Below are 13,041 nucleotides of genomic sequence, written 5' to 3'. Positions count from 1 at the left end.
TTTTTTTTTTTTTTTTTTTTTTTTTTTTTTTTTTTTTCACTTGCAGAGGAGGGTCATATGATCTCTAAACTTGAGAGTTCACCTCGAAGATGCAAGAGTGTGGGGGAAATGGAGTTACCCCAGACGCGGGCTACTTTGTCATCTCAGCAGGTGGGAAACTTGTTGGTGGGAGCGGAACAAGACTTGGACATGGTCGAACATGTGCGGCCTGCAAATTCTCCGACGGCGTCTTTGCGCAGAAAGATTCGAGTAGGAGCGCTGCTGTGTGCCCGGCTTGGCTTGGAAGAGGAGAGGATCGTGCTAGAATGCTCTAGGAGGAGCGTAGGCAACCTCTGCAGGCCATGCCGCTGTTTGTAGTGAAAGATAGGAGAGTGTACAATTCGGGATCTGACGTGCCAAGTTCGGGATGTGATTTGTCGATCACTTGGAATTTTTGGTCGAGTCCAGCAGGTTTGCGATGCAGAACTCGCCGAGGCTGACACTTGAAGAGACCATGTCGTTCGAGTTGTGCGCCTGACTTGGATTCGAAAGCCTAGGAGAGGAGGTGGTTGCTCAATCAGTCGAGGCAAGCTAACTGGCTGCGGTGTAAGTTTTACACAGATGCAATGACCAACGTTTTTGATGGTAGGAGAGTAGGGCGCCACTTACGCTCTGGGCAGACTCGATGCTGGCCAATGAGAAGATAAGGAAACGTATTGCGACAGGGCCAAAGTGCAATTGAACCGTGGCTTTGAACACATGACATTGCACTTGGCGAATTCAGGATTATTCCAGGCAAATGTCTTCGACACTCAATGTGCTGCCCATCGTTGATCCTTATCCTGCAAGTGACGGAACAGGAAGATCGAAAAGACACTTGTCTTGCAGAGCAGGGTTGAGGGTTGTCTTGCAGCGTCAGTTGACGACGCTGGCCTCCCTTGCTAGCGTGAGTGTAGGATGACAGTAAGTTGCCGTCGCCGAAGCTTTGTTGCTTGGTGCGGAATCGGGGGCATCCTCCAGGCTGGATCGGCAGGACATTCCACTATCTTGATCGGCAGGTTCTTGGTTGACTTTCGCGTTTAACGGTCATAATCGCAGCCAGAGTTAAGGGACCGCCGCACAGAGTGAGTGTGGAATTCCAGCTTGGCTGTGCGGTCTGGTGTCCATTTTGCCAAAAATGCAAGCGTCTGTTGTGTTGCTTTGTTTCCGAGGCTCGACTTTATCTGCCGGACAGCAACACAGCCTCCTGACCCTCAAGCGACCAAAGAAGCTGTCCAGACCTCGAGCTCGACAAGCCTCGAATCCGACGCAAGTGAATTTCCTAGCACACATCATCATTTGCCACTTTCCGTTGTCTTGACTCCTTATTTTGCGATTAGGTCTTTCCGATACACCTCGATCGGTAACTGTGGGAACGAAAAGATAGCAAAAAGCAAACACGTCTCTGGTGTCAAGCAAAAGTGTTTGAGGGTATGGACATCAAACGAGACCTGCACAGCCATGATCCGCACCAGGTAAGTGACTCCGGGAAGCTGTCCGGCAAGGAAAAAAAGAAGAGGTGGTGTTGCGTACAACTCTTCTCAAAAAGCTCGTGACCCCTTCAGAAGTACAGGGGAAAAAAGAAAAAAAAAAAAAAAAAAAAAAAAAAAAAAAAAAAAAAAAAAAAAAAAAAAAAAAGAAAAGAAAAAAAAAAAGAAAAGAAAAAAAAACGATGAACAACACGGCAGGAGGCAAGGTGTGGGTGGAGGGCACACTCTGGAAAAACAGTCAAGGTGTTGAACTCTGCCTGAGCTCATTTCGGAATGGTGGCGCACGAAAGCGTGTCAGATGCTGCTGCTTCTGGTTGTGCTGCTGTCGCTTGACGATGGTGAGCATTGCGTCTGTAGCGGCGGCACCGTCGTCAGAGTGGCACTTGTTCTGGAGCGAATTGTGACTGAGAATGCTCCAACCCTGATCTTGCGCATTGGCCCAAGCTTGACCGGCACATCCGTTCTACGAGAGCGCCAGAGAAGCATTATCGCCTCTCTCTCTGCTCGAGCGATGCTACAGCGTGTGAGCTCCACACTCAACACTTTTTATTAAGTCACACCTGGCCCCACCCCCCTTTCATAGAGCACATATATAACTTCGGCCCATCCGAAAGTTGCTTGGCTCTTGTCAGCGCACATTGACACTCACATCCTCTCACCAGAGTAATTGCCGCCAGTTGAACGCTCAATTCAGCTCAGCCTCTCCCCTGCTCCTTCTCACTCTAGCTTCTCCAGTCCACCTCTTGGCCAGGTTTCTTTACTGGCGCTCCATACACTCGTCTCAATGGCTCCTTCCATAGACCCATCCTCAAATACACAGGCTTCGGCCTTGGAAGACGTTTCCAAAGTCAAGTCGGCCCTTCTTTCCGCCGACAGCTCTTCCCAACCAAGTCGCTCTTCCCAACCAACTCGCTCTCACACTCCCATCGACCACATCATTGCCAACAATGCCGGCTACACTGACACCGTCTTCGAGGGCAAGGCCGACCAGGCTGCTCAGGTCAAGCAACTCCTTTCCAGCAAAGGCTTCATGCCTCCTCATCTCGTCACCGCCGAGGTCGATTGGTTCTACCAGTAAGTTTCCACCCACAGCCCCTTCTGGCAGCAACACAGCGCACCTCTAACTGACGACTTTTCTCTCCGATTCTTCTGGATCTACAGAAACCTTGGAATTGACGACACCTACTTTGCTCTCGAGAGCGTAGAGACTATTGCCGACCACATTCTCGCCCTTTTCGGTGCCAAGATCATGGCCTACACAAAGCACTCCAACAGCCTCGACATTGACCTCGAAAAGGAGTCCGACAACGGCGCTGTCTTCATTCACTCGTCCCAGGCCGGCAAGTCCCAAGCTCAGGGTCCCCAGTGGGAGCGTCGCATCGACGCAAACTACCTCGACAAGTCCTCCGTCGACAAGGCCTACCGTCTCGAGACCTACCGCTCTGCCGGTTCCGTCTCGGCTCAGTCCCAGCAGCAGCTTCGATGCTACTTCTTGGCCAAGTGCAACTTTGTTGAGCCCCCTCCCGCTCCTCACTCGCCCAGCTTTGGTGACATTCGTGCTGTATCCGACAAGACCTTCCTCACCAAGGCCAGCGACAACACTCTCGACATCTACCAGAGCATCATGGACCAAGTTCTCCGCCGACAAGGCCCTGTCATCGAGATGTTTGAGGTCGAGGGTAGCCGAGAGCGTCGAATCGTCATCGGTTACCGCATGGGTACCACAAACAGCTTCTTCAGCGCCCTTTCCGACCTCTACCACTTTTACGGTCTCTTCTCCTCCCGTAAGTACGTCGAGCACTTCTCCAACAACGTCACTATCATCTCGATCTACCTCAACCCTCTCCCAGCTTCCAACAGCCCTCCCATCGAGCACTCGATCCACCAGGTCATGAAGGAGGCTTCCCTCATCTACGTCCTTCCTGACAACCCCTTCTTCCAGCCTGCTCTCGCTGAAAACACACATGCCGTTCAAGAAGCCACCTACGCCTACGTCGGTTGGCTCTTTGCCCAGCACTTTTGTAACCGTCTCGGTCAGGCGTACCAGTCGCTTCGAAACCTCCTCAACGAGAACGACTCGCAGCAGGCTGCCATCCTCAACGAGATCAAGCTCCGCTTCCGTGAAGAGACTTTCACCCGTCAGTCGATTCAGGAAGTCATTGAGAACCACCCCACCCTCATCCGACTCCTCTACGTCCATTTTGCCAACATTCACTATCCCGGCGGTGCCGACGACCAGGAGCTCGTACCCACCTTGTCCTACCAACGACTCGTCAAGGAGGAGGTCCTCGACGACAACCAGATGTACGACCGCATCCGCAAGGCTGCCAACAACACCCACGAGCGACAGGTCCTCGAGGCTTTCCTCTTCTTCAACAAGGCCGTCCTCAAGACCAACTTCTATACCCCTACCAAGGTCGCTCTCTCCTTCCGCTTGGACCCTGGCTTCTTGCCCGAAGTCGAATACCCCGTCAAGCCCTACGGTATCATCTTTGTCGTTGGTGCCGAATTCCGTGGTTTCCACGTCCGCTTCCGTGATGTTGCCCGTGGTGGTATCCGCATCGTCCGTTCCAGGAATCGCGAAAACTACTCCATCAACCAACGAACCTTGTTCGACGAAAACTATGCCCTCGCCTCAACACAGCATCTCAAGAACAAGGAGATCCCAGAAGGTGGTGCCAAGGGTACCATCCTGCCCACCCTCGATGCCAACCCCAAGCTTACCTTTGAGAAGTACGTTGATGCCATCCTTGACTTGCTCATCAAGGGGCAGACCCCCGGTGTTAAGGAAGAGATCGTCGACCTTCTCGGCAAGGAGGAGATCCTCTTCCTCGGCCCCGATGAGGGTACTGCCGACCTCATGGATTTTGCTGCCGAGCACGCTCGCGCTCGCGGCGCGCCATGGTGGAAGTCGTTCACCACCGGCAAGACCGCCGCCACTCTCGGTGGTGTTCCTCACGACGTCTGGGGTATGACTTCCCTTTCGGTTCGTCAGTACATCATCGGCATCTACAGGATGCTCGGCCTCAAGGAGCAGGAAGTCACCAAGGTTCAGACCGGTGGTCCCGATGGTGATCTCGGTTCCAACGAGATCCTCCTCTCCGTCGACAAGACCCTCGCCATCATCGACGGAAGTGGTGTCATCTACGACCCTGTCGGTCTCAACAGGCCAGAGCTCGTTCGCCTTGCCAAGGCACGAAAGATGATCTCTGACTTTGACGCCTCCATGCTCAGCCCCCAAGGATACCGCGTTCTCGTCGAGCAGAACGACGTCAAGCTGCCTACTGGAGAGGTCATCCCCGACGGTATTGCTTTCCGCAACACTGCCCACCTTCGCTTCAAGGCCGACCTCTTTGTTCCTTGCGGTGGTCGTCCTGAGGCCATCAACATCTCCAACGTCAACCAGCTCTTTGACTCGGATGGAAAGCCCCACTTCAAGTACATTGTAGAGGGTGCCAACCTCTTCATCACCCGACAGGCTCGTCTCGAGCTCGAGAAGCGCGGTGCCATCCTTTACCCCGACGCCTCGGCTAACAAGGGTGGTGTCACCTCGTCGTCGCTCGAGGTCCTTTGCGGTCTCTCACTCGAGGACGCCGAGTACGTCGAGTCGATGCTCTTCAAGGATGGCAAGCCCACCAACTTCTACCTCTCCTACGTCCGCGATATCCAGACCATCATTGGCCGCAACGCCCGTGCTGAGTTCGATGCCATCTGGCGCGAGAACATCGAAACTGGCAAGCCTCGATCCACCATCTCGACCGAGCTCAGTACCACACTCAACAAGCTTTCCGAGGAGCTCGAGGCCACCGATCTCTTCTCCAACGAGCAGCTCCGTTCCGCTGTGCTCGGCCAGGTCTTCCCTCTTACCCTTGTCAAGAAGGTCGGTCTCGCCAAGTTGATCCAGCGCATCCCCGAGGCCTACGCCCGCTCTGCTTTCGCTGCTAAGGTGGCTGCCAGCTTTGTCTACGCCAATGGCCCCAACGCCAGTCATGTTGACTTTTACAAGCACATTTCGACGCTCTTGTCGCAGCCCACGCCACCGGCTGCACCGGCGCAGCAGTAAAGAGTGCTTGCTCACTCGCTCACTCGCTCATGTGTGGTGGGCCAAGATCAAATCGCCCCCCTTAGAGTCGTTCCTCATTCTTGTCTCGGGTTGTATGGACTTTCTTCTTAATCGGTGAAAGCTGTCTCTTTCAGCAGCTTTGAGATGTGTAAAATACAGTTTTGTTATCCTTATCTCTCTCCGTGTGATGTGTGAAATGTTGGCACTAAAGATACAAATGTGTTGTTCATCGTTTTAAGAGCCTAGCCTTCTTCGTTGAAACGCCCGCCTGCTCCCCATCTCCTCGCGTTCCAGAATGAGTGCCAAGTGCGCTCTGCCTATGCATCTTCATCCTCTTCCCCTGCTCCGTAGACGGCCTCAAAGTAGCTTGGTGGCAGGTCGAGCTCCATGTCTTCGCCGTACATGGGACCGTCGTTGGTGAAACAAAAGGCTGGATCGATTGCCGCTGATTGCTGCATGGGTTCCACGCTCGGAGATGCTACATATGCAGGCTCTTGCACCGGTGATGGTGCTGCAGGCGTTACAGGTAAATCTCGGTTAGCCTGCCGACTCTGACTAGAGGTTGTAGCAACAGCAGAAACAACAGCGACAGCATTACGTTCATTCCTGCTGCTACTAGCTACCGCTGCTGAAGGACCGCCCGTAGCACTCGCCCCTCCATCGCTTTCATTTCGCTTCTTGCGAGACTTGCTGGGTTTCGAAGATGAACCCACCAGCGCGTCAGCGTGCTCTCGAGTAGAAGCAGCAGCCTTGGCTGGGATGCCAGAAAGGTTGTTTGTATTTGCGACAAAGAGACCACGCCGGCTATGACCCAAGTCCGAGCTAGCTGCTCGTGAAGCCGACTGTTGCGATTCTTGTCGAGCCATCGATGCATGAGCCGTTTTCTCACGGCTGTGAGAATGATCTGTTGATGATGTCGCAAGTGGACTGGCCTCAACGATAGGAGCTGCACCTCTCGAGGAGTATCTGTCTCGTCTCACGCTGCTGGCGATCGAGACCATGTCGCTTGTGTCATGAACTGCAACTGTGCCTGCGTTCCCAGCATGCGAATGCCTCCTCAATGATTGCGGACCAGCTGGGCTTGACGCCGCTGTTTGTATGGGCATAGATATCCTAGGGTTAGGGTTCTAAGGGCATCCGGCCGTGGGGCAGACGCATCTTGCACTCCTCGAAGATGGTCCAATTTAATTTTGAAGACAGTCCATTTCAAAATTCAAGAAAGTCCAATACAAAATTCAAGACAGTCCAATACAAAATTCAAGATGGTCCACTTCAAAATTCAGGCCTTGGGGCAGATGTGTCTTGCCCACCTGGAAGATGGTCCACTTCAAAATTCAAGACAGTCCATTTCAAAGGTCCAATACAAAGTTGATTTTCTGTGTGTGCTGAGCTGGGAAGACAGTCAGCTACAGATCAAAGATGGTCCAATTGAAATGGAAGACAGTCAACTACAGTCTGGAAGACAGACCAATTCTAATTTGATGTTGCAGCAACACAGGAACATGGTCTACCACACACTTGTCAACTACTATTCCAGCCATGCCACCAATCACCTGTCCAGTGTGCAGCTATGCTTATGCTGAAAGCAACATCACCAACCATTTGCGTAAGGTGCACAAGGGCATTGCAGTCAGTCAGGATGCTGCAGCTGCTGTTGGACTTGTTGCATGCTTTTGTGGACAGGTGGTCATGAATGTGGCAGCACTACACAAACACCAAGGCATCCACAAATGCCAAGGTGAGAACACACAGCAGACTCAGGTGGAACCTATGCCTGCAATTTCAACTCAGCAATCTCATGATGTGGTAAGTCCAGAGCCTGGGCCTGCAGCAGACATGCAGTGTGAATCTTTCCTGGATGTGTTGGATCCTGCCATCCTTGCAGAGGAGAATTCAAATTTGAATTCAATTCCAGAGGCTGAGCCTAGCATGGCAGACTCAGAGGAATTGCCTCTAGCACTTGTGGAGGATAACTTGGACTATGTGATGGCCGAGGCACAGGCACAGGCACAGGCACAGGCATCAGAGCCAGAGGACATGCAGATGGAAAATCCAACTAATTCTGAACTTGACATGTCCTCTGGTGAAGTGCCTGACCCTAGCCCTAGCTGGTGTGTCTTGCTTGCAGGCAACGCACAATTGCGCTCTGCCAAATTCGAAATTCACGCGACTGCGTTGACCCCCAACGCACTCGAAATTTACACTGCTCAAGTGCTGCAATGCAAACAAATTTATTTTCGCTGGAGCAGTGCAAATTGAGCAACGCACAGCTGGAGCAATGCACTCACAGCTGGAGCAATGCACTCACAGCTGGAGCAATGCACTCACAGCTGGAGCAATGCACTCACAGCTGGAGCAATGCACACTCTGCTGGAGCAACGCAATCTGAGCAGCGCACAGCTCGAGAGCAACACACTGTTTGAGAGCAACACACAGCTCAAGAGCAATGCACTGCTTGAGAGCAATGCACTGTTCGAGAGCAACGCACTCACAGCTGGAGCAACGCACTCACAGCTGGAGCAATGCACTCACAGCTGGAGCAATGCACACTCTGCTGGAGCAGCGCAATTTGAGCAATGCACAGCTCAAGAGCAATGCAGAGCTCCAGGACAACACTTGCACTTACACCCCACAACTACTCAGCCTTACAACACCTTTGTTGACATCATGAGCCTCCTTTGCACTCTTAGCCCTTTGTTCTTGCTGCCACTACTTCTCATCATCACTGCACAACATAATCACCACTTGTCTTCATCAGGTGTTGTTCTCTCTCATGCTCACACCACACTACCACTCTGCCTTACAACACCTTTGTCAACATCATTTCTCTCTCACACTCACACCTCACTACCAATCAGCCTTGCAACACCTTTGTCAACATCATCAGCCTTTGTCCTTTATGCTCTCACACCTTTGTTGACATCATTAGCCTTTGTTCTTACACTCTCACACCTTTGTCGACATCATGAGCCTTTGTTCTTACACTCTCACACCTTTGTCCTTTATACTCTAGCCCTAGCCGGTGTGTCTTGCTTGCGGGCAACGCACAATTGCGCTCCGCCAAATTCGAAATTCACGCGACTGCGTTGACCCCCAACGCACTCGAAATTTACACTGCTCAAGTGCTGCAACGCAAACAAATTTATTTTCGCTGGAGCAGCGCAAATTGAGCAACGCACAGCTGGAGCAACGCACTCACAGCTGGAGCAACACACTCACAGCTGGAGCAACGCACTCACAGCTGGAGCAACACACACTCTGCTGGAGCAATGCAATCTGAGCAGCGCACAGCTCGAGAGCAACGCACTGTTCGAGAGCAACACACAGCTCAAGAGCAACGCACTGCTCGAGAACAACACACTGTTTGAGAGCAACGCACTCACAGCTGGAGCAACGCACTCACAGCTGGAGCAACGCACACTCTGCTGGAGCAACGCAATCTGAGCAGCGCACAGCTCGAGAGCAACGCACTGTTCGAGAGCAACACACTGCTCAAGAGCAACGCACTGCTCGAGAACAACACACTGTTTGAGAGCAACGCACTCACAGCTGGAGCAACGCACTCACAGCTGGAGCAACGCACACTCTGCTGGAGCAACGCAATCTGAGCAGCGCACAGCTCGAGAGCAATGCAGAGCTCCAGCACAACTCTTGCACTTACACCCCACAACTACTCAGCCTTACAACTCCTTTGTCGACATCATGAGCCTCCTTTGCACTCTTAGGCCTTTGTTCTTGCTGCCACTACTTCTCATCATCACCGCACAACATAATCACCACTTGTCTTCATCAGCTGTTGTTCTCTCTCATGCTCACACCTCACTACCACTCTGCCTTACAACACCTTTGTCGACATCATTTCTCTCTCACACTCACACCTCACTACCGCTCAGCCTTACAGCACCTTTGTCGACATCATTTCTCTCTCACGCTCACACGTCACTACCAATCAGCCTTGCAACACCTTTGTCAACATCATCAGCCTTTGTCCTTTATGCTCTCACACCTTTGTCGACATCATTAACCTTTGTTCTTACACTCTCACACCTTTGTCCTTTACGCTCTCACCCCTTTGTTCTTGCCACTGCTGCTTTTCTCACCATCACCACACATCACCATTGCCACTTGTTTCCTCCAGGCCTTTGCTCATCATCAATCCTTAGTCGATCTTCAACCCTTTGTTCTCATCATTGCTTTGTTGCACATCACCTTTCACATCACCGCCTGTACTCTATTCCCACACTCAGCAATCCAATGTTGTTGTTCCCCATCATCATTGTGTGTGTGTCTGCACATGCATCCTTTGACTTTGTCGTTGCCAACACCTGAGCTCCTCAGCATTAGCATATATACCAGCCCTCTTTCACAGCTATGGCAAGTCTCCTCAACGCTCACATCTCTCAGCACCATACCACACCAGCAACATCTAGCTCTTCTTGCCGCTAACACCAACCACAATCTACAATGTCTCAATCATCTTCCATCTCCATCGGTGCCAGCATCAACACTGTTGCTGCAGTCAGGTACGTGCTATTATCCTCTTCCTTTGCCTCTTCCTATTGATCTCCAACTGACCAGTCTCTGTCTCTTACCGAGCTTTGCTGTCACTGTCACAGTAGCAGCATCAACCCCTTCACTGAAAGCCAAGTTCCTCTTGCCATCATCAAGAACCTTGCGATGCACAGTGCCAATGCTCTTTCAAACCCTGATGATGCTTTCCCATCTCCAGTAGCTGATGACCTCTCTCCTTCTGATGCCATCAACAGTGATGATGACTTGTATGTACACTGCTTCTCTCTCCAGTGTATCTTCTTGATCAGCATCAACTGACGTCACTTGTGCTATCTATGCTCTCCTTGTCATCAACAGCACTTTGCCGCTCCCTGCTGCCAACCAGACTGCTCTTGCTGCTCCAGTTGATCTGAAGGTTGCCAACCAGCTTTGCAGCTTCCGCCTCCGCCTCCTCCAGCACCCTTCTCTTCTCCTCTGCACTCGCCCTGAGTGCACTCACCACCTGCCGCTCATCCCAACCTATGCCAATGTGTCTCAGCACCTCAAGTCCCACCATCATCCGCTCACCAAGACTGGCATCAAGCTGTTGGAGGAGACACTCCTTACTCTCGACCTTGTCAGCCCTGCTACTGTCAGCATCAACACCAATCTACTCCCCATCAACCTCATCAAGGAGCTTGATACATTTGATGGCTACTGTTGCAGTATCTGCGAGTATGCTGTCAAGTCGAGCTCCTCTGCATACAAGCACCAGCGCAGCAGCCATGATGGCAAGGCTTCTGTCATCCACCCTGTTCTCATTCAGCCCATCTTCACCAGTGGTCCCTTCACCTGCTATGTGTGGGTCTTCAACAGCAAGCTCGAGCCTACACCCCCTCCTGTTGCCTTCAACATCAACACAGAGGAGGACGCAGCTTTCAAGGAGCAGCTGGAAGCATTCTTTGCCAAGGATGCAGAGCTAATGGCAAAGGCAGATCTGGACATGGAGGGCATTCAACCATGAACTGTGACTGGCAATCTCAGCCCATGGCTCAAGCAGCTAGGCTGGCAGGAGTACTGGGCTGGCAAGCCAGTGGCAGCCATTGGTTCCCTTGGCTGCAACCCTCACAAGTGGCCAGGTGCCCACCAGGACTTCCTTCACTGGCTGCTTGGCATGACACAACAGTGTACACAGCAGTGGATGGAGGCACTTCTTCAATCTGGCTGCCAGGTGCAGCAAACCTTCCATGCCTTTGATGACACCCCTAGCCATCCATACTCCCTTGATCAACCCACAGTCATCAAGTGTGCTGACTGCTGGGCAATGCTCATCACCATGCTGGCTCATGTCATGCTAGATGGCAAGGTTCTTGGCTACTATGGTGATGATGATCAGGATGCACACCTTGGCATCAGTGAACAGCTTGCAGGGCTCTTTGAGGACCTTCAGGACCTCTTCCATGATCCCAATCTGGATGTTGATGTCTCCATGCATCCTGATGTGGTTTTGCAAGCATTTAGTGGCATCCAGTTGATCAGTGTCTACCTCATCACCCAAGATCCTCCTGCCTATGGTGAGCTGGAACGTCTTCCTCTGCTATGCACCTTCCTCCACCTCTGCCTCTCTCCTGATGGCACATCCAAGCCGGTCAATACAGCAACCTCGATCCTGGTCAACTTGGAGTTTGCATTCCGTGCAGTGATGCATCACCACCTTCTCCACCCAGAGCATGGCACTCTCATTGGCAAGCCAGTCCCAGAGATCAACAAGGGGGTTCAAGCAGTTATGAAGTGTTACCTGTTCAACAACAGCTACTCGGCAAGTGCTCATCTGCAATCCCTTCTCTGCTATGGGACCAAGCTGGCTAAGGATGATGGCAGCAGCCTCTACTTCTGGTGGTCTGAGGATAGGAAGCTGGTGACTTATGGCACCAACACAATCAAGATCAGCTGCCTTCACACCCTTGTCCAAGGCACCTTGGACTGTGCCACCTCTCTGTTGGAGCAGCTGCTGCTGAAGGATGGTGCCTTGTCTGAGCATGTGGATCTGTCTACATACAAGGACCACTTCTGCAACAGGGAGCCAGGCTACAGCTTTGTTACTGCTACAAAGCAAGATACTGGCACCTTTTGCCTCCGTCAGGCTCTCAAAGGCTTTCCTCAGCATCAACCACTCCTTGATACTTGCTCAGCAGAGCCAGAGTTTGACATGGCTGCTGCCCATGCCTACTTTGCCCTTCACAATGAGTTCAACAAGCTCCTTGCTGTGCTCATTGAGCTCACCAGTGGTCTGCCGGCAAGAGGCACAGAGCTGGTCAAGCTGCAGCACACCAACACATTGGTCAGCCAGCGCAACCTCTTCCTAGCCCTAGCCCTAGCCGGTGTGTCTTGCTTGCGGGCAACGCACACTTGCGCTCCGCCAAATTCGAAATTCACGCGACTGCGTTGACCCCCAATGCACTCGAAATTTACACTGCTCAAGTGCTGCAACGCAAACAAATTTATTTTCGCTGGAGCAGCGCAAATTGAGCAACGCACAGCTGGAGCAACGCACTCACAGCTGGAGCAACGCACACTCTGCTGGAGCAACGCACACTCTGCTGGAGCAACGCACACTCTGCTGGAGCAACGCACACTCTGCTGGAGCAACGCAATCTGAGCAGCGCACAGCTCGAGAGCAACGCACTGTTCGAGAGCAACGCACAGCTCAAGAGCAACGCACAGCTGGAGCAACGCAATCTGAGAAGCGCAATCTCATCAGCGAACTGCTGGACAGCGCACACTCTGTCGGAGCAGCACAATTGAGAGCAGCACAATTGAGAGCAGCGCAATCGAGAGGAGCGCTCACTCTGCTGGAGCAGCACAATCGACATGAGCGCAATCAAGACGAACACAATCGACAGGAGCGCAATCGACAAAAGTGCAATCAACAGCAGCTCAATGGACAGGAGCACAATCAAACGGAGTGCAAGTGACAGG

The 13,041-nt window shown here is 52.2% G+C and overlaps 3 protein-coding genes across 3 annotated transcripts; 2 read left to right on the top strand and 1 right to left on the bottom strand.

Moving 5' to 3' along the window:
- Positions 1-2,292: 2,292 nt before the first annotated feature.
- UHO2_06271 (putative glutamate dehydrogenase, NAD(+)-specific) lies at positions 2,293-5,571 on the top strand (the record flags this gene model as incomplete). The annotated part of the gene is made up of 2 exons (XM_041556279.1): positions 2,293-2,582; positions 2,670-5,571. The coding sequence occupies 2 exons, from the start codon at positions 2,293-2,295 to the stop codon at positions 5,569-5,571; spliced, it is 3,192 nt and encodes a 1,063-aa protein (XP_041412213.1).
- Positions 5,572-5,888: 317 nt separating this feature from the next.
- Positions 5,889-6,677, bottom strand: UHO2_06270 (uncharacterized protein; the record flags this gene model as incomplete). Its single annotated transcript, XM_041556278.1, has 1 exon — positions 5,889-6,677. The coding sequence occupies one exon, from the start codon at positions 6,675-6,677 to the stop codon at positions 5,889-5,891; it is 789 nt and encodes a 262-aa protein (XP_041412212.1).
- A 3,358-nt stretch (positions 6,678-10,035) lies between these two features.
- Positions 10,036-12,511, top strand: UHO2_06269 (uncharacterized protein; the record flags this gene model as incomplete). Its single annotated transcript, XM_041556277.1, has 4 exons — positions 10,036-10,094; positions 10,188-10,349; positions 10,441-10,923; positions 11,107-12,511. The coding sequence occupies 4 exons, from the start codon at positions 10,036-10,038 to the stop codon at positions 12,509-12,511; spliced, it is 2,109 nt and encodes a 702-aa protein (XP_041412211.1).
- Between the last annotated feature and the right edge of the window lie 530 nt (positions 12,512-13,041).

The sequence above is a fragment of the Ustilago hordei genome (assembly GCF_900519145.1).
Source record: "Ustilago hordei strain Uho2 genome assembly, contig: UHO2_contig_18, whole genome shotgun sequence".
Lineage (NCBI taxonomy): Eukaryota > Fungi > Basidiomycota > Ustilaginomycetes > Ustilaginales > Ustilaginaceae > Ustilago > Ustilago hordei.
Note: the sequence above shows the minus strand (reverse complement) of the source record. Positions and strands in the feature narration are given on the sequence as shown.